The 20,212-nt window shown below is 46.7% G+C and overlaps 1 protein-coding gene across 1 annotated transcript in view; it reads right to left on the bottom strand.

Moving 5' to 3' along the window:
- ABLIM3 (actin binding LIM protein family member 3) overlaps positions 1–17,792 on the bottom strand; it is a 105,026-nt gene extending 87,234 nt beyond the window's left edge. The window contains exons 1-2 of the mRNA XM_023537288.1: positions 17,633–17,792; positions 17,144–17,243 (exon numbers count right to left, since the gene is read on the bottom strand). Of these exons, the coding sequence (XP_023393056.1) occupies positions 17,144–17,156 (13 nt within the window). The 5' untranslated portion in view covers positions 17,157–17,243; positions 17,633–17,792. The remainder of the gene's footprint in view (positions 1–17,143; positions 17,244–17,632) is intronic.
- Between the last annotated feature and the right edge of the window lie 2,420 nt (positions 17,793–20,212).

Below are 20,212 nucleotides of genomic sequence, written 5' to 3'. Positions count from 1 at the left end.
TGTCCCCATTCAACTCCGGGAACCCTGGTACAATAATTAACATGTGGCCAGAGGCCCAAACTCATTGGCACAGTACAGATTCTCAGATGAGAAACAGAGAAGCCCCAAATCCCACTCACATAAGGGGCTTATTGACATTATCTGTTGAAAGCATACAATTTCGAGGGAGACAGCAAGGCAGAGAGAAAGCAGAATTTTGGCTGTGGAAGAAGTAGGCGGGAGAAGGGGTACACATCTTCTCTGTTTCAAAGCCCCTTAACATTTTCACTAGAGCTTCCCTAAGTTCACACCCTCAAGTGGACTTTGCTACTGGCAAAGAGCGTTTCCCCAAAGACAGACGTCACAGAAGCCAAAATAATCCGGGTCAGTCAACACATTCCAGTTGTAAAACAGAAGGTTTCAGAGAGTTCCTGCAGGCAGATTAGTTGTGGGTGATGACTGGGTGCCCTGGGCTCAGGAGCAGCTGCTTGGTCTGGGCCTAACTCCAAGGAGAGAAATGGCCTCAGTGAGGGCAATGGCATTCAGATCCAGAAAACACCCAAAAGAAGGTGGTTTGATTATTAGAAGGAGAGAGAGGAAGGGGATTAGGGCTAAAAGCCCACATGATAGGCCAGAGGTCTGAAAAGTGCCATTATGAAGATGGATATGGATACAGGCATTCATTCTACTTGCTCTTGGGCCTTGCGCTGGGCATGGGATGTGGAAGACCCTAGAGATGGAGGACAACTCCTGCATCTTAGACAGTTAGCCTGTTTGTGCTTCAGCTTCTTTTCAACCTGTAGATAGATACAGAACTCCCAGGTTACAGTCCAGCAGAGGGACCGTGAAGCATAGCTATACATAGAAGGTGTACCAGCCTTCCTGACGACAAGATACCCTAAGGTTTCCCTGAGTCCCTTGACACAAAAAGTTTTTCCTGAGTGAGCACACTACTGGCATTATCCTGGTGTCACTTTTCTGGCACCCACCGAACCCTAGAGAAGACCCGGCTCCAAGAGGAAAGTACCAAGTCAGCACAAACAGATAACAAAGTCCATGCACTAAAGCTCATGGTCATTGGTGTAGTTATTTATTCGGCAATATTTACTGGGTAATTTCTATGTGCTGGGGATACACTGGTAAAAAAAAATAAGCATGTTTCCTCTCTTTGGGGTATTTACAATTCTGTGGGAAAGATACACAGTGAGTAAGTAACTAGATATTTACAAACCGTGACAAGTGGAATGAAGGAATGGACTAAAGGGTGGGGACAGGCAATCTGAAAGTAAAACATTTCGGCTGAAATTGCAGAGGTGAGGAAGCCAGCCATGGAAGCCTAGTAGCAAGAACAATGCAGGTGGAGAAGCAGTATGTGCAAGGGCCCTGAGGCTGTAAAGTGCACGGTGAGTTAAAGGAGGCCAGTGTAGCTGGAACATCAGGACTGGGGAGAGACCTGAACTATATAAGTTGGAGAGGAGGCTCTTGAAATGTACAATGCTTGAAAAATACCAAACACTTTCCTAGGTGTTACTATAGTTGAAAAAGCCCTTTGGGGTAAGTAAGGCTGATAGGATGGGCCCACTGAATCAATGAGGAAGACACTAGCAGATGTCACAGAGTTAATAGGAGAGCTGAGATTTGGAGTCTGTTCTGTTTCTAAGCCTAGGAATCTTTTAGTCTCTCTCTCTCTCTCTCTCATATATATATATGTGTGTGTATGTGTATATATACACATACACACACACACACACACACACATATATATATACATACACACACACACACATATAATTATACATATGATTTACAAACAATGAAATATATAGACTTGAGTTTTGACAAATATATACTCATGTAAACAACATCTCAATCAAGATAGGGTACATTCCCATCACAACAGATAATTTGCTGCCACCTTTTGCAATCCATCACTCCTCCCCGCAACCAGAGGCAAACTCTAGCTATGATTTTTATACACGTAGATTAATTTTGCTTGTTTTTGAGCTTCATACAATGGAATCACACAGGATGTGCTCTCTTATGTCTGGCTTCTTTCACTCAGCATGCTTTTGAGATGCATTTACTCTGTGGCATGTATCAACAGTTGGTTTGTTTTTTTTTTTTGCTGAGTAGTATTCCATTGTGTAAATATACCACAATTTGTTTATCCATTTGTCTGTAGATGAACACCTGGGTTGTTTATAGCTTTGGGATATTAAGAATTAAGCTGCCAGGAACATTCCTGCACAAATCTTTTTGCAGATATATGTTTTCATCTCTCATGGGTAAGTACCTAGAAGTAGAGCTGGATCATAGGTAGATGTATATTAAGTTTTTATGAAACTCACAGTTTTCCAAAGTTATGTCATTTTATATTCCCACAACAATGTATGAGGAATTTTAGCCATTTTGGTGGATATAAAGAGGTAGTTTGAATTTGTACTTCCCTGATGACTAATGACGTTGAACACTTTTATGTGCTTATCGACCATTTGTATATGTTCTTTTGTGAAGTGTCTGATAGAATTACTTGCCCATTTTTGCTGCTTGAAGTGTTCTAAGTGTACTAAGAAGTTATTGCCTCCCTCAAGGTCATAAGATAGTCTCCTGTATTTTCTTCTAGAAGCTGTGTAGTTTTCGCTTTAGTTTATTTAGGTCTATGATCCATCATATTAATTTTTGTGTATTGACTAGTGGTGGACAGGCTTGTCAAGTATGAGGACTCCTTTATTTTTACTTTTTATTGTAGCATAACGTACATAGAGTCAAATGCACAAATCTTAAGAGTAAAGCTCAAAAGTTTTTACCTATATATACATCGATGGAGCTGTGCTGAGATCATTTGAGGACTCTTTCTGGCTGTCAGAAATATTTGTAACCTCTCTGTATTAGTATTACATTTAAGTAATAGTTATGGTAGCTTTTCATGATATTGAATTTTTTCAAACACTTGTATTTGACAGAATATTATGCATTTGAAGTTTGGTGCATGTGTGGATTTGTAAGCTCCAGCAATAATTCCTTGGCTGCCCAGTGGTCTGTGACTTGCAGTTGGGGAGCAAATACACTATACCCCACTGACACATGGCTCCTGTCCTCAAGGAGCTTATAAACTACGAAGAGTGCTAGGAAATGCACATGAAAAACCATGCTGACTTACAGCAAATGACCTGTAACCATAAGTCTGTTTTAAACCAAGGGCCAGAGACTTCAGAAGAAGGAATAAAATCACTGTGAGAGTGAATGAGAGGAAGCTGGAATGGAGGAGCCTTTTAGCCTAAAGATGGCTAGGATTTTGATAAATGGGGTTGATAATAGGAGGTAATTGCCAATGGAAGAATGGTTAAAAATAAGTGCCTTAGTTATAATCCAGCTGAAACTAGTTTAAGCAAAAAGGGAATTTTTTTGGTCCTTGTGACTGAGAGGTCTGGGGGTATGGTGTGGTAGGGTGCTTCAGGTCTGGCTGGATGCAGGGGCTTTACTATATGGTTGGAGCTATGACTTTCTCTATTGTCAGACAGCTTCTTCTCACACATCACTATTATTCCCCAACCCTCATCTCCTCAGCTGGGCAACCTCAATTGAATTCTAGTATCTCCCTATCCAATTTCAGGAAATACTCTGGGTAGCCTCTCTTAGGTCTTGAGAGCTTGTTTGGAGGTTCTAGCAGGGGGGCACAGCTACTCATATATCCTTGACCGAAAAACAGTCCTCTCCTCTATCGGGGAAGGTTGTCCTCTTTGACTGAGCACGCAGCTTCGGGAGCGATGCACATGGAATGGTAAGGGAGGAAGGGGACACCCCGCCTAGCCAGCCAGATCAGCCGAATCAATCCTGGCGATCAGTGGGGTGACAGATGTCACAGCTAGATCACCCTCACATCCTCTCTTGGGTCTAATGTCCACTGATGAACAAATCTCCGTGACTAAGGTAGATAGGAAATTCTCATTGGCTAGTCGAGGTCACGTGCCGTCCCAGGGGAGGCACAGGACACCACAGTTGACAGCCCATTAGTACCACATGGAATTGAGGGGTGAAGTTCTTTCAAAGAATCAGGAGGGGTGATAAAACATGCTGGACAGACAATATGGCTACTGTATTTCATAAAAAGAGAATGTGGGCTTTGAGTAGGAAATGTGAATGGTGAGCAAAGCAAGAGACTTTGCTCTGGACATTGAGGCCTGGAATGTCTGTATTTTCCCAACTGGTAGAGTCTCTGGCCCGGGTATAATTCTCTGCAGCCCAAGAGCTATCTACTGAAAGAACCCAGGGCAGCCTGAGCAGCCTGGCATTCAGTGGCCTCTTGAGAAGAGTCATATAACACCAGGGTGTGACTTATGGGGTGTGCTGCCTGTGAAGGCAACACAGAGAACAGACAGCTTTGTACAGTCCTTTCTGTGTCTATCTTTCTAGTGCATCTTCTCTATCATATTTGAGGTGAACTCCCCTTGTAGTTACAAAGATGAACTAAACAAGAAGAATTAGGCATTTTCCTGTCACTGTTTTGGACTGAAATGTCAAAGTTGGAAGAGTTCTTAGAGGTCATCTAGTAGTGGTGTCAGCCACCTTGGGCCCACGGGCCAAATCACTTTCCACCTTTATTTGTGTGAATAAATTCTGATTGGACTGTAGTCTCATGCAGTTGATGACACATGTCTAGGGCCGCTTTCACGCTACGGAGACTGTATGGCCTAGACAGCTCAAGATATTTACTACCTGGCCCTTTGCCAGAAAAGCCAACCCTGGTCTAGTATGACAGTTCCCTACTCAGAAATTCCCTCCACGACATTAAATTCACCTCTGACACGCGCCTGGGGTCAAAAGAGGTGATTCATGGCGAGTTTAGAATGGAGTCGGACATATAATAAGCACTCCTTAAATGTTAAACAAACAAAAGTCCTGAGTTATCAACACATACCTCTGTTCCCCTCTCCCAGTGGAATGATCGAGAGGCGACTGTATCCTAACAATACCATGTGTTGATTAATTTGTATCTTTAAAGGGGGTTTTCCCAACACATTCTGATATATTTCATTATTTTACTACTATTAATCATTACTGTGTGTTTTCCATGTGCCAGGGATCTATGTTCATTCCCTCACTCAGGGCTCCCCTAATATTCCCATCTTGAGAGGAAACTGAAGCTTTGGGGGTAAATCAAGTCATTGAAGGCTGCACAGCTAGTAAGTGGCCAAGCTGGAATTCGAACCCAACAGTCTGACTCCACAGCTCTAGTGCTTCTCTATCTAGGCATCTCGATTTGGTTAGTAACCTAGTTTTCTAAGTATCAGTTCGCACAATCCCAGAAATCGGAATCGGATAACAGGCTCGCCTGTGGGCCTGAGAATAGTAATGCTGACCTTAGTGCACAGCAGGTTACAGAACCACCGCCTCCCGCTCTGCACGACGCCTTCCCATCTCTTCCACTCACACCTGCACTGCTGCACTTAACCTGCCTCTCGCTGCCTCTGGGCTCTCCAGTCCGACAGGTATGTGTTGCCAGGGAGACCGTCCTAAATAATGCACAGCTCTGGTCGGGTCACTGCTCAGCTTAAAACCTCTCATGGCTCCTCACTGGCCATAGCCTGTAACAAATACTCTCTAGCCTGGCATTTAAAACTCTCAAAGATCTGATCCTCAACAACTCCCCAGCCTTATTTCCTCACTGTCCACCTACTCATATTCTAGAGAGTGTAGACAAGCTGGACTTCCTGACATTTCCCCAAACACTCGTCTGTTTATTTTGCCCTCCACCAGAGCCAAGAGCCCAGGATGCAGAAGTTGTGCAACAAGGGTTTGTGGAATGCTTGCCTGGAAGAATGAGTGACTAAGCCCATCTGGAATGCCCTTTCCTTCCCTTTTACTTTACCTAACAAAAGATTATTCACTTTTCAAGGTCTTCTCCACATAGTATTCCCCCAGGCCTTCCAAAGGAATGTGGCCAGTCTTCCTCTTTACTCTTCCTTTCCCTCTGAATACCCATGATGTTTTCCCCAGTATTTCAGTCACACATATTTGTGTCCTCCCCTCGGTGACGATGGAAGGAGGCAGTCTGAGGTCATGCTCCCTGTTCCGTGCATCTTTGATCTCACAGCGCCTGGCATGTCGTCATACACAGCACAGGGATTTGTGTCATTGCCCCAGCGAGGGGGAGAACAGTGCTGGAATATCCGACAGGAGACTGTGAGACCAGCCACTCCAATCCACACTTCTCCCCGCCCCTCACGCCCTTCATTACATTGAAATAGGGAAAGAATGAAAAGGGGGAAGCGGGAGGAGCGACAGGAAGCCTCACAGTCAAATCCACATGGTTTCAAGCACCTGCCCCACCACTTCCCAGCTGATGTACTGTGGCCAGGTAACTACCTTTGAACCTCATTTCCCTTTCGTGCAAAATGGGGATATAAATATTCCTCATTAAATTCATCCATTCACATATTCATTCCAGGCATCATTACTTCTTAAATGTGAGATATGGGGCCAACGACCTCTTCTCTGAGCTTCTGTTCCCTCTTTTTGGAAAATGAAGGTAATATTAGTGTCTACCTCCTAGGACTTTTGTGAGGGTTACGTGAGGTTATGTCTGTGAAGAGCTTAGCACCGTTGTTATGAGCCGTCATCACTCTGCTATAAGTGCTGTAATGTGTTTGGAGGACTCGACGGTGGACAAAACAGACAAGCATGTCACAGAGCTGTAATGTAACTTATAGTCAAAGAGGATAAGAGACAGAAGTGACGAAAACAAGCTACTGGGTAAAACAGTTACCCACTGTGGCAAGTTCTGTGAAGGATGGTATGAGCCAACATAACATGGGGACCTTCCTTAGATACAGAATGCCGGCAAGGCCCAGGTAGGATTGTTGCGAGGATTAAAAAATGATATATGTAAAACATTTATACTCAGACTATAGCTAGAAAAGAATGTCTCTTGATTAGGAGGAGGAGAAAAAAATTGATCTGAGGCTAAGGCATCTCGGATGGGGGCTGGGCTTCTCTTTGTTCCTAAAATACTTCCTCCTACATCCCTTCTCCTTCATGTAATAGGCTCAGGCTCTGTCTCTGCCCTTTGAAAGTGGGATTCATGGTCACTTGAGGTTCCTGCACCATATCACCCTGGCATCACACGCAATTTTTCTTCCAGAACAACATATGCTAACTGTGAAAATATCTAATTTTGTGCTTGCCTTAGACTGTCCTTGGATGAGCAGGGTCTGGATCCCTGGGCTGTTTCCTCAGATTTCAAAAAGCAGGGAACAGGCCTCCGGCTGCCCCTGCTCCTGCATGCTGAGAGCAGCCTGCTGTGGGAAGATTGGCACTTCGTGGAGGGTGCTTCAGGTGCTTAAAATAGATCAACTGTGTCATTCGACTATTGCAGCGTAGTCGTTTCATTGGCCCTGCTGGTGAGGGCAAGAGATAACAGCCCATGGAGAAAGACCTGTGCTTTGCACAAAATTAAGCAGATGCGAAGAAGCAGCTTTGGAAATGACACAGGCGGTAGAGCGTGGAATTCTGAATTCTGCTGGGAGAGGGGGCGGGGCTGCTGCAGGAGCACACAGTAGTAACCACAGCACTGGGAGCAAGGGGGTGGCAAAGTGGAGCCTGTCTGGACCCCTTGTCTGCTTGGCGATACACTTAGAAAACAGGCTAGAGAATTCTGGATTGCAGGTCACAATCTAATAGCATCATGTGAATTGTCAAGGGATCACCTATACTCTCAGGCGAACTCAAAACCAACGTGTGGAGCCGGCTCTGGTCTCTCCCTACTGCTTCTTCAGTTCTCTTTCTCTGGCATATTCAAGTCCTTCCACCATTCTGGTCGCTCTTCCCCGAGCATGCTCCACATGATCACTGTCCACTCTGAACAAAATGCTTCAGACACAGCTTAATCAGGGTTCTGCAGAGTGTTCTGCTACGACCTCTTCCTGTCCGTGCAACCTGGAGTCACATCGTCCGGGATCCCACATGGCTCTGTTGCTACCTACTGAACTTGAGATCAACCCATCCCTCCCCCAACCTTTTACTCCAATGGCTGCCATGCCTGGTGTCACAGACATTGGGAAGTCATGGCAGTTGAGGAGAGGAAGAGTTCAAGTCATGCATGGGAGATACGACTCACCAGACTGGACACGGGGGAATGAAAGGGAAAGGTAGACTAGGACTACTGTCCATTACTAACTTAGGCGACTGGGTAGATGGAGGTTCTAGCGATCAGCTAAAACCATAAAGTTGAAGCAGTTTTTCCCCCTTATTCTCTCTAAAGGGAATAAATTTATTAAATTTCAGGTTGAATTTAAATACCTTGGAATATCTGGATGGGCAACTTAGCAGATAGTCAGAGAGATGAACCTAGAGCTTAGTAGAGAGGTCTTTATTGTAAAGAAAAAGAGAGTGAGCTCTTCATGAATAAATTAATTCATCAAATATATTTTGAGCAACTACTATGTGTCAGGCTCTGTGGTTTGCTTTCTATGAAGTATTGGCTACTCTGAATTCTTTCAGAGGCATGAAGAAGATGATGTTGGTATTATCCATGTTTTCATCTTTCTTTCTCAAGGAGGAGAGGTCTTGAGTAGCCACATGGGTTCAATGTGTAGTCTTTCAGTAATCGCTCCTAAGCTGGGTGGGTATATAAACTGACCTTACTTTTATAGGACACATGCTCTTGACTAGATCAGGGGTCCCCAACCTCCAGGTCATGGACTGGTACCAGTCCGTGGCCTGTTAGGAACCAGCCGCACAGCAGGAGGTGAGCGGCAGGCAAGCAAGTAAAGCTTCGTCTGTATTTGCAGCCGCTCCCCAGCACTAGCATCACCGCCTCAGCTCTGCCTCAGATCATCAGGCATTAGACTCTCATAGGAGCACTGGTCCCTGCTGCCAAAGAAGCTGAGGACCACAGGACTTGATGTCCTCAACTGCACCAGGCATGTCCCATATGCCACAACAATCTCTGGAACAGTTCAGCTTCCCAGGGTACCTTCCTTTGGTCTGGAAAAGATGCCTAGTTATCCAGAATTTCCTTTCTTTGGTCTGTGCCTCCCCTTGCCCACTCACTTTCCCTGGAAGCAAAGCTGACCTCTAGGAGATGGGGGTGGGCCATTGTTTGCCCAACTGTATCCACCAGGATAGATATCTCCCTGCTGGGAATGGCTCAGCTGGAGAAAAAAGGACACGTGGTAGAGTTTTGCTGTCTTCAAGAAGACTTTAATAGCATGGCAGTGTTAATCAATTGCTAACTCCAGACAGGACTTTCTGTCAAAATAATTAACAGATATGCTGCCGTTTCCGCATCTCTGTGTTTGATATACTTCTCCATGTTTGATGTTATATTGATCATCTGCTAGACAGGGGTTTAAATATTTAAAGCTTACAGTAGCAAGGTAACATAAAAATATTAAGCTGTTTTTGTGCAACTTAATAGGAAGTTGTGGCCACTATGGCACACTGGAGACCAGTACTTGCCCCACTGAAAGCAGGCAATCCTGACTTGTCACACGGGAGAATAGGGCCAGGGATGCAAGATCTTCCAGTAGTTTTTTTAAGAGAAGCTATAAATCCCAATTTTCATCTCCCAATTTCCCAAGTGGCAAATTATTCGAATTCATTGAAAATCTGGTGTAGGGCAGATAAAACATGTCCTATCATGTTGCCCACCAGCTTGCCCGTTTTGCCAGGCCCATTTGATCCACAAAGGCAAGGGCCATGTCCATTATATTTACTGCTGTGTGCCCAGCATCAGGCCCAGTGCAGAGTTTTTGGCCAGTAAATATTTGTTGAGTGAATGAACAAATGAGCAATCCAATTCTTATTCCCCACGTTGGACATTCCTGGAAACTGAGCAGATTGAAAACCAATACCGTGACTGTAAATTCCGTTACGCTATTGATATGTGACAGTCGTATGTAAGGGGGGGTCAGGTGGGGAGTGTTTTCTGCAGGCAGACCGACTGTGGACTACTAAGCCACTGCGGTTCTCCCGCATGGGGACCTCCTATGTATGAACTCTTCCTTTTAGGTTCTCAGGGAGAGGCTCCATCTCCGCTGGTCAGAGGTGGTGAAATTAGGGTTTAAACATCAAGACTACGCAGATAACCTTTGTGACATGAGTGTTTAATAATCGACTATCGGCACCCTGCACTAGCCCTGGGGAGTAGCTGGTATTTAGAGGAAGCCAGTCCACGCGGAGGTCTTCTCCTTGAGGAGGGGCGGCATTTACTTGACAAACGCTGTGTTATGAATTTAATCGTGTTCCTCCCCTCTAATTTAGGTTGGAGTCCTAACCCCCAGTACCCCAGAATTTTAAAATAGGGTCTTTGTAGAAGTAAACAAGTTAAAACGAGGTCTATGAGGGTGGGCCCTAATCCAATATGACAGGTGTCCTTATCAAAAGGGGAAATTTGGATACAGACACTCATAGAGGGAAGGTGACATGACGAGACAGTGGGAGAAGACCAAGAAGGGGACCCGAGAGCAAGAGGGAGCCGATGTAATGAGGGAGGATGGCTCTGGGTACCACTGCACGTCGTGTGCGTGATACCCCCAACCTCAGGGATGAGCTGGCGTTGGGTTTGGTGCCAAGGAAAGCCACAGCTCTCGGGAACTCTGGGAGTTGCAACCCAAGTGAGGGGCACAGCATTTATGGGACACAGAATTGACTCCAGTGCTCAGGGCCTCTGGCACCCTGGGGTGAGCTCAGTCTCCCGTGGACCAAGGAGAGAGGCCTGCAAGAGATCGTTTCTTCATGGCCCTTAGAGAGTACCAATCCTGCCCAAACCTTGTTTTTGGACTTTTAGCTTCCAGAACTGTGAGACAATACATTTCTGTTGTTTAAGCCACCCAGTTTGCCATACTTTGTTATGGCAGTTCTAGCAAACTCATATACACTATTTCTACTAGTGATATATAGACATTTGCTCTATGCTAGGCACTGTTTTTAAGCAATTCACAACTGCAAACTTACTTATCCTTTATAACAACTCTATGACAGAGGCATTACTGTCATGCTCCCTGTGATTATCATTTGACATGAGGAGCTCAGGTACCAAAAAGGGAAGTGACTTGCCCAAGGACACATAGCACGTAAAGGGCAGGGCTGGAATTTGAATCCAGCTATTTAGTTTCGTTCTGTGCCCTTAGGAACTACGGGAGAACAATTTAACTGGCGAAATACCCAAAAAGTAAAAGGTGCTTACATACTTCTGGTTGTTTTCTGTTCTTGTACAATGGTATCTGGCTAGTGTTGGGTATCGGCCAGTTGTTGACCGCTCACCACAGCAGATGTTATCTCAGCAAGATAAAGCCTTTGCCAGATAGGAAAGCTGGCGTTTAGAACTGATATCACTTCCTTTACATAATACAAGTGCTCTTGAAATCACATTGCGATTTTCAGAGATGTGTTATACTCATCAGATTGATATATGGTTTTTAAATTGTTCCTTACATTATTCCTCTACCCCTCGTTAGCCTCAAGTAATCATTTGTCAACAACTGCTTCATTCATTTGGGAAGCACCGTTTTAAAAAAAATCTCTGTCCTTATAAAGTATACAATCTACTTTATCCGTTTTACAAATTTAGAATTTCTTTGCAAATTTAGAATCTTACTGTGCTTTTGTTTGTAATGGAACCTTTTTTCAAGGAATTCTTAGAGTTCCTGACCTGGACGACGGCGTTAGCAGAGGAAGGTCGTCATGCTCCTTGAGCTGGGTATCTTCAGAGCTGAACTCTCTGCCTCTCCAGATCACTCTGCTCCCCTTCTCTACCTTGCAGTGTCCCCGGGAGGCTGACCACGATGGACCACCAACTCTTTTCCTTGCTCTCTGGCTCTTGGCTAGATGGGGCCAATGGGTGGCACCCTAAGAAATCCAAGGGAGGGAGTAGAGAGAGGCCAGGGTTTCTTCCTTGGGGTGTTGCCATGGGCTGGCTGCCTTTCTGGAGCCAGGGGCCACAGCTCCTAGCAGGCAGTCCTTACCCTACAGCTTACTGGGTCTCTGGGTTATGTACTTTTACTTTTTAATTTTTGGCCCGTCAGGCCTGAGGGCAGTTGTGGTAAGAGTGGTCATGGGCCTTCCAGTGCTGGCCCATCCTGGCTTCTCCTTGTTTGTTTCTCTACACCTTTCTTGCACACTTGCAAAGACTCTTTCTATTTCACTCCCCTCAAATTTCCCATCTGTTCCCTGCCAGGACCCTAACTGATGGACTCCCCTTCTCCTTCATTCTATAATTCAATCAGGTGCTAGGCTGTGCAGACTTTCTTTTCTAAAGGATCTTTCCCCTTATTTCTATTCTTACAACCTTCAAAATCGTGGCCCTGAGACTTTTCCTGAACTAGGGTAATTGTCTCTCCCCTAGGACCCTAACTTCCTGTCTTGCCCGTTTTGACCCATGCCACAGACAGCACTAGGTTAATAATCTTCCTGAAGGCTTCCTGAAAGCTGTGGCTTTCCTACATACAGAAACCGTGCTGGCTACAATACCAGCAAAACTGGCTCATTTTCAACCAGATGGTTTGGCTCCTATGATATCGTCATTCCAGAACTTTGCTCTACTCAGCGGTCAACTTAACTTCAGGTTCAATTCCATTCCCTGAGACCCAGTGCCCAGGAGTTTCTCATGTTATTTCGCTTAATCCTCACAACAGCCCTGCATGCTGGCATTACTGCTCACATTTATACATGACAAAATTCAGGCTCGGAGACGTGATCTGTCCTGTCCAAGATCCTAGAGAGAGTACATCGTAGATCTTGCAATTAAACTCAGGAATCCATACCCCAAAGCTCAGGTCCTTACTGCTCCAGGATGGTGTTGCTTATCCCATGACACCTTTGTGGGAGTTGCATGACCCCTCGATGCTGTCTTAAACAAAACTTGTTGGCTTGCCAGTGCATGATAGACACCAAGGAAGGGGCCCAAGGGCAGGAGGAAGCCAACAAAATAAGGGAGGATGGCTTTTGGTACCACTGCACATCTTATGCGTGATGCTCTCAGCCTCAGGGATGAGCTGGCGCTGGGTTTGGTGTCAAGGAAAGCCACAGCTCTCAGGAACTCTGGGAGTTCTGACCCAAGTGAGGGGCACAGAATTTATGGGACACAGAATTGACTCCAGTGCTCAGGTCCTCTGGCATGCTCGGGTCAACACAGTCTCCCCCTGGCTTTGGACCTAGAGGCTTGGGAAATGCTGGGGCCAATATGGCAATGGGAGACTCTTACAAGGAACAACCAAACATTTATTGTTGCCTAAGAATATGCACATTAGACAGTGGCGTCCTCGTGGCTCTGGAGATTGTGTGAGAGCGAAGGGTCTGGGGTCAGCTCCTTCCTTGCTTTTATGGGTTCAGGAAAATAGCCCGTGATCACATGGATGAGTGTGATGACAGTGACAAGGCTGTGAAGGAACCAGGCCAGGGAGCATGGAGAGCCTACGGCAGGGGGATGTCAGCTGGACTGGGGGGCCGAGAGGGCTTCTGCAGCTCGGTTGGATGAGGACGGCAGTCTGGGTGAAGGGGAGTGGTGCGCAGAGGGTCTGGTGCTGGAGAGAGAGAGCTCTCCAGGAGGGAGTAAGAGCGCGTGCAGAGTTGGCAGGAGCGGGCCCTTAGAGGGCATGGGAGGAGCGAATGTGATGGGAACGTGAAGAATGGTGCAGTGTGGATGAGATGGGCGTGAGCGAGACTGGGCCAGGCCACATGGGACACTGCAGGCCCCACTGAGGGGTCTCCTCTCACATCTTAAGAGCAACGAGATCTGCATTTTAAGCCGAGCATGATGCAGAGGGTGGATGGGGGAGAATGGTGGGGGTTGGAGCGGATGCAGTGAGACCAGTTAGGGGGCTGCCTCAGTAGGTCATGAGACTAATGGCAGATTCTTGGAATTAAGTTGGATGTGGGCAGGGGGAAGGAAAGGCTGGCTGGTGGCCCACCCCCACAGAGGCCGAGCTAGAGATGATCACTGTTTCCCCTTCCTTTGCCCTGAAGCTCTTCGCCCACAGGAGCAGGCCGGCTCGGTGTGAGCCCAGGGCTCCTGAGCCCTGGGAGTCCTGCTCATGCCTTTGGTGTCTTGCTCTCTCTACGGGGAGCTCTCCTTCCCCTCCCGATTGGCTCCAAGGGCCAGGCCCCACCTGTTACACTCTGCCAGGTCTGAACCACCACCCTCCTCCATCTTCTCCTAAATTACCCCTTTCTCTCAAATTTCTGCTTTGTGGTGTTCTGAAGCTCAGCTAAATTTCATCAGAAGAAAGAATTCTGATGAAACTGAAATGCACACTGAGGCATTGCTGACTGAGCACTCCCTCGTTTTTGCCATCTGAGACGTGTTTCTTATTAATAAAAACAATTTACATATGTTTGCAAAGCATTTTCTCCTAATCCTATTTAATCCTCAAAATCACACTTCTGGAATTCGTCTAAATTTATGATGAAGGTATGATGTCAGAGAGGTAGAGTGACCTGCTTGCTAATGTCATAAAGTCAACAATGACAAGTCACGGCTACCACTGCAGTGACGATGACAGTCTGACCACCATCACTGATGTGATGCCAGCTATGTCCTAGGTACCACACTCCGTATTTTACACAACAATGTTAATCACGTATCTCCATTCCATGCCGAGGGAGGTCCCACCACTGCCATTCTGCAGATGAGATAACCATGCTGAAGACCACAGTGAACAAAGGAGGACCGGAACCTGGAACCACCTGGTTCCAGGGCCTGAGCTCTGTCCCCTCTTACGCGCTGCCCTAAGTCGGCAGCCCTTCGCTCCCCTTCTCCACATGAAGTGATTAGGAACTTAATTATAAGCTCATGCTTTGCCCCCACTTCCGTGGTGACATTTGAACCATGGATTAGGAGCGGCATGCACTGTCGAAATGGTATGCATACAAATGCCTTTCATAGTCCAACAACTAACTCCATGGCTTGAAAAAGTTAGTGAACATTAGCCAGAAGGTTTCACCTATAAAACTAGAATAATAACGCCCATGTCACAGGCTGGGTGTGAGACTGTGGGGAGATCGTGCAGGTGAAATGCTTAGCACAGTGGCTGGCAGAGCATGAGGACCCAGGAGATGGAGGTAAGAGAAAAACTGAGTAAGAATTTCTCAGGTTAAATTTCAGGCATGAGGGTTATGTTAAGAGGAAGAGGAGAGCATTTTCGCTTAGATCAGGTCACCCCAGGGATATCCTGCCAGCACCCTGTCCCCACGCCCTGGTGACCCTGTCATTCCTTCACTCCCATGTGGTCTGATTTCTTTCTCCATGTTCACAATCTCAGGGTTGGGAGGAGCCTCCGTGATGATGGAGCCCAGCCCCCAACCCCCGAGTGAGTCTCTCCACAGTGACCCCCCAAGTGGCCCTTTAGAGAAGCACTTCTTCTGTGGGGACCTCAGTGACCTCCAAGGCTGCCCAAGTCGTTCTACTCTATTTTCCACCACTCCTGGAAAACAAAACACTCTCCCTGGAATGACATTTTTGTCGGTCCTTATCTTCTACAGTACTCAGCTCTACTGGTCATTATTTCTTAAAAAAAAAAAAAAAAGTAAAATCTCTTGTTTCTGTCTTTCAAGAATACTCAGTGTTGCTAATAGGACGAGAGTTCCCTATGATTCTAGAGAGAGAAAAGGGCAGGGTCGGTTGCTGGTTACTTAATTTCTTAGTTTCTTGAAAATAGATGGGTTATCTTTCTCTTCCGTCATTTAGTGGGAAAAGACTCCGATAAACACAATTTTTCCTAGAGATAGTGAGACGTGACAGGCTGTTCACATCTTTATTTGTCTGAAAGCACCAGATGCAAACATGTGGCCCACTAAGAATTTTGCTCTTTCCCCGAGCCTGGTGAGAAGCCAAAGCACTGTTCCAGACTGGCAAAATCAAGAGACAAATTCTTTGGCTGTAAGAGGCAGAGGGAGTCCAGCCTCGCTCGCTTGCCTAGCATAGCTATGTAATACACAAAGGAAGGCAGCAGAGAGATGAGTCATACAAATATATAGTAAATAAATATATTTCATTTCCATCTCAGTAGCTTTCGCTGTTTCCCTTTCTTCCATGCCAAAAGCCTTGAAATGGAAAGAAGGTGAGGAAGTAGTGGGTTTGGTCTGGACATAGCCTCGGAAGGTACTGATTTTTCTGGCCTTGCTGCTCAGCTCTAGCTTTTTTAGAAGCAACTTGTCGATTCTTAGATTAGAAGGGTCTCGAATTCAACCCCTCTCATTTTACAGAGGAGCAATCTGGGATCCAGAGAAGAGACTGATGGGAAAGTCATAGACCCAACGAAGTGAATATTCCTCGGGGTCCCCCAGTTCAACAACCTCACCTGCTGCTGGAATGACCCAGACAAGCTCAGCTAACGAGGAAGTGGGAGGGATGACTTGACCCAGAGCTCCCCTTCAGGGTGTGCTCAGGCCACTTGCCCCAGCAGGTGCCCATGGTCAAAGGGACTAACTACATTGCAAACAAATGGACTGGGCCTCCTTGTATTCTGACTGCATTTCTCAACAGCTGGGGCCCAGCCCAGTAGCAAAATGTCTGGTCCCAGCTCTGCAAAGCAGTTGTTGCCTCTGACATGTTAAGGGACCTGGCCAAAGGGCTTGTCTCTTTTCTCTCCTTCTGGGGATGGCTAAACAGCCTATGGCGCTGTGGAGAAATTAGCTCAGGGTCCATGGGGTTGCAGGCACTCGAGGAGAGGGTTATTTTACAATTTCCAGACCCAAAGGTGGCTTCGTGATGATTTGTTTATCAAACTGCTGGTTCCCTTCCCACTGCCTGCCCACACACGTCCGCCCACTGAGGGCCAGCCTCCCTGCTCCTCGCAGCTCCAGAACAAGTGGAGCCTTCCATGGCTTTCCAGCTGTGCGCAAGGAGTTCTCCTCAGAGCCCCCACAGTCAGACAATGGCCACACTACTGCTTCCGAGGCCTTCCCAGGCATAGCTAGAAGGAGGCAGAAAGCTTTCCCTGCAGAGGCAAGCGGCACTGCCGATAAAACATTAGCAAAATTATCATGAAAAGCTAGACCCGTATTCCTCTGCCGGGAAGCACAGAAAGGACCAAGAAGGAGCCTGGGGGCCGTGTGTCCACCCAGATGACAGGCTTCCTTCCTCCTTTCAGGCAGCCCCAGAGCAGGCTTCTGCACCTCCGCCTCCACCCTGTTCCCATGGCAAAGGAGAGGAGGACCCACTTACTGCTCGTGTTCATGATGATGCCTTTGCACTGGGTCTTTCATTCAATACGGAAGCCCCGGTTGCTTTTAAAATCTTCCGATCTTCCGACCTCACTCATCACCTGGGGGGTGAAAAGGCAGTCCGGTGCCAGCTCTGTATCCTCAGGTTCTCTCTCTCCCTCTGCTGTCCCCTCTCAGTCTGGGTTGTAGCCACTGGCCTTGAAGGCGAGTGGACTAATAGGCGCAGGTGAGAGCAGGAAGGAGGAGGCGGCGGCGCGGAGGACACGAGCGCCCCGGTCCCGCTGCCCCACTCACCCGAACCCGGGGCAGAAGCGGGACTGGCAGCGCCTGCTCACGCTCGTCCCCAACTACTCCAGCCCAGCGACTCGGGAGCCCAAAGGGGGTGTGGATCACAGGGAGGCTGGGCGGGGGCAGCGCGCCGGGCGCCGGCTCCGCTGGGCAGCGCGTCTCCGCCCGGCTTCGGGGAGCAGCGACCCGCCCCGGGACCCACCTCTCGGCCAGCATCGGGAGCCAGAGGCCCCTGCCCGGGCCCCTGCGACGGGTTCATGAATCCCGATGCTCGTCTGGGGTCTCGAATTCCAAGGCGGGCAAAGCGAAATAGGAGAGCTCGACATCCATGATGCGGGCTCGCGGGGTGGCAGCGCGGGGGGGCGCGGCCGCTCGCTGCTGCCACCTGCTGGACGCGCCGGCACGTGTCCAGGCCCCGCCCCGCGCGGGCTTCTCCCCGGGTCGTAGGGTGTGATGGGGAGATGGAGGGACACTTATGTCTTGGGGCCTTCACAGGAGTGCTTGAGCTCATGTCTTCCTCCCTCGGCTTTGGGCTCTAAGGGTTAGACAGTGACAGGGAAATAAAGTAATATTGGGAGGGTCTGTGGGGAAAGGATTGGCTTCGTAGAAAGACTTCCAACCCTTCTTCTAATCGGCTTGGTCTTGGCCAGGTCACAACTCTGCTTCATCTCACGGACAAGTGGATGAGACGTTGGGGGACCCTCCCAGCCTCCTAACTTAAGTCTCTATCTACTTCTTTAGGCCCCTAATCACTGATTCATTTGTTACAACTGTTTACCACCCTTCTTCCCCACTAGAATGTTAGCTCCCTGAAAGAATGAGTCTTGTCAGTAGGGTTCACCACTGAGCCCCTAATAACTAGAACAATGCCTGGCAAACAGTAGGTGTAAGTAAATATTTGTTGACAGAATGCCCTAGGTTTTTACCGGGTCTAATATTGTGCAGTGCTCAGCGTGGAAGGTCTAGGAACCCCCACCTTGAAACACTTCCTGGACTGAGGCAAACAGCAGGTATGTGGCCTTATGACTCAATCCCACAGGTTCACCCAGTTTTTGAATGGGCAACTAGCTCTTGTCCGAAAGTGTTGCTTTTTTTTTTTTTTTAATTAGTTTTTGTAGGTGTGTGTTATAGAAACCTATATTCTGATTTTATTTTGGTCATGATTAATTCAGTAAGGTGCGGTTCTTTACATTCCCAGCTGCTTACCCTGACATCTTTTGAACCTAATTCATGATCGCAGAAGCATGACTTTTGAGTGTTGAAAGAACAAGACTGAGAGGACACATGATCCTTGTCTATAGAATCTCTCTGTTTAGAGCATGTGTTGACTCAAAAGCTGTGAACACTCATACCCCCAACTTACAGGCAAGGAAACAGTGAGTCAGAGAGGCCGAGCTACCTGCCCTAGGACACACAGCATCTCATGGCAGAACTGGACCAGATCTTCTCATTTCTAGCTTGTCCCATGTGAGAATGACCCAGTGCACCAGAATCTGAGATGGCAGGGGAAAAGTAGGTAGCCAGTCACCCTTTGAAAACCTGGAAAGAACACCTTTTAGGTAAATACGATATTTCTGCCTTATTCAGGGTGAAAAAATTGATAGGCCATGACCCCAAGGTGTGATAATTAAAGAATCTTTAGAGAAATTGAAGGGTCAGTGGATTTGAAACACATTTTGATAGCTAACAAAATTTGTTTCCATTGGAAGGAGAGTATCCCTAATCTCCTCACAGTGGTTCTCGAGGTTTTGTTTGTGCAACAATCACCCGAGAGACCTGCGAAAGTGCAGATTCCCAGGCTTCTGATTCCTTGGTCTGCCTTTTAAACAAGTATCCCAGATGATTCACATGCAAAAGGCAGAGGCCCAGACTAGCTTTTAAAACATAGTAAGTGATTAATAAGTATTTAAATCATTCCGAAATATCTCTTTAGAGACCCCCTACTTTTTCAGGTTAGGGTTTCTTATTTGATTCCCCTGTTGCATGCAACTTGGTAGGTACTAATGCTTGGGAAAATATATATATATATATTTTTTTTTCTGGGAGAAAATTCAGGCAAGTTAAATATGTAAAATTAACAGGACTGTTCAGTGAGCATATTTAGTTATCACCCGAAGCTTCAGTGTTCAGAAACTTTAAGATTATAGGACATAGTCAAATAAAAGCTTGGTATTCATTCATTCATTTATTCACTCAGCAATCATTTATTGAATATCTACTTAGTTCTAAGCCCTGTGCTGGCTGCCGGAGATATAGTGATGAATGGGACAGACAAAGACTGTACCCTCCTGGAGCATAAGTTTTATTTTGATCAGAGGGGTGTAGGGGCGGGGGGGGGGGGGGGGGGAGGAGAGGAAGGAGGTAGACAATAGTTAACTAAACAAAGCATTAATATTAGATAAACCCCATAGTTGCAGGTTAAGAGGCCAGGAATGATTTCTAGCCTGGCTGATTTTCAATCCCAGGTCCATCAGTTACTAGCTGTATCACCTTGGGCAAGATATTCAGCCTCTGTGAGCCTCAAATTCTTCATCTGTGAAATGGGTATAATATGATACCTACCTCGTGAATTGTTAGGTGTATTAAAACACTCAATGTAATGTATCATGAATGAAAAAGATGTATGCTAATTATTAGTATCATCCTTCACTTATATCTACTCTCAGAGACGCTCTTGTCATTTTCTGCTTGTGTAGACGTGTGGGCCTTTCCATTGAGTGGTGTCCATGAAAATATGACTCAGAATTTCCATCTACAGGGAGCTTAATTAACCAGTTGTTTT

The sequence above is a fragment of the Pteropus vampyrus genome, unplaced genomic scaffold (genome assembly GCF_000151845.1).
Source record: "Pteropus vampyrus isolate Shadow unplaced genomic scaffold, Pvam_2.0 Scaffold185, whole genome shotgun sequence".
NCBI classification, from domain to species: Eukaryota; Metazoa; Chordata; class Mammalia; order Chiroptera; family Pteropodidae; genus Pteropus; species Pteropus vampyrus.
Note: the sequence above shows the minus strand (reverse complement) of the source record. Positions and strands in the feature narration are given on the sequence as shown.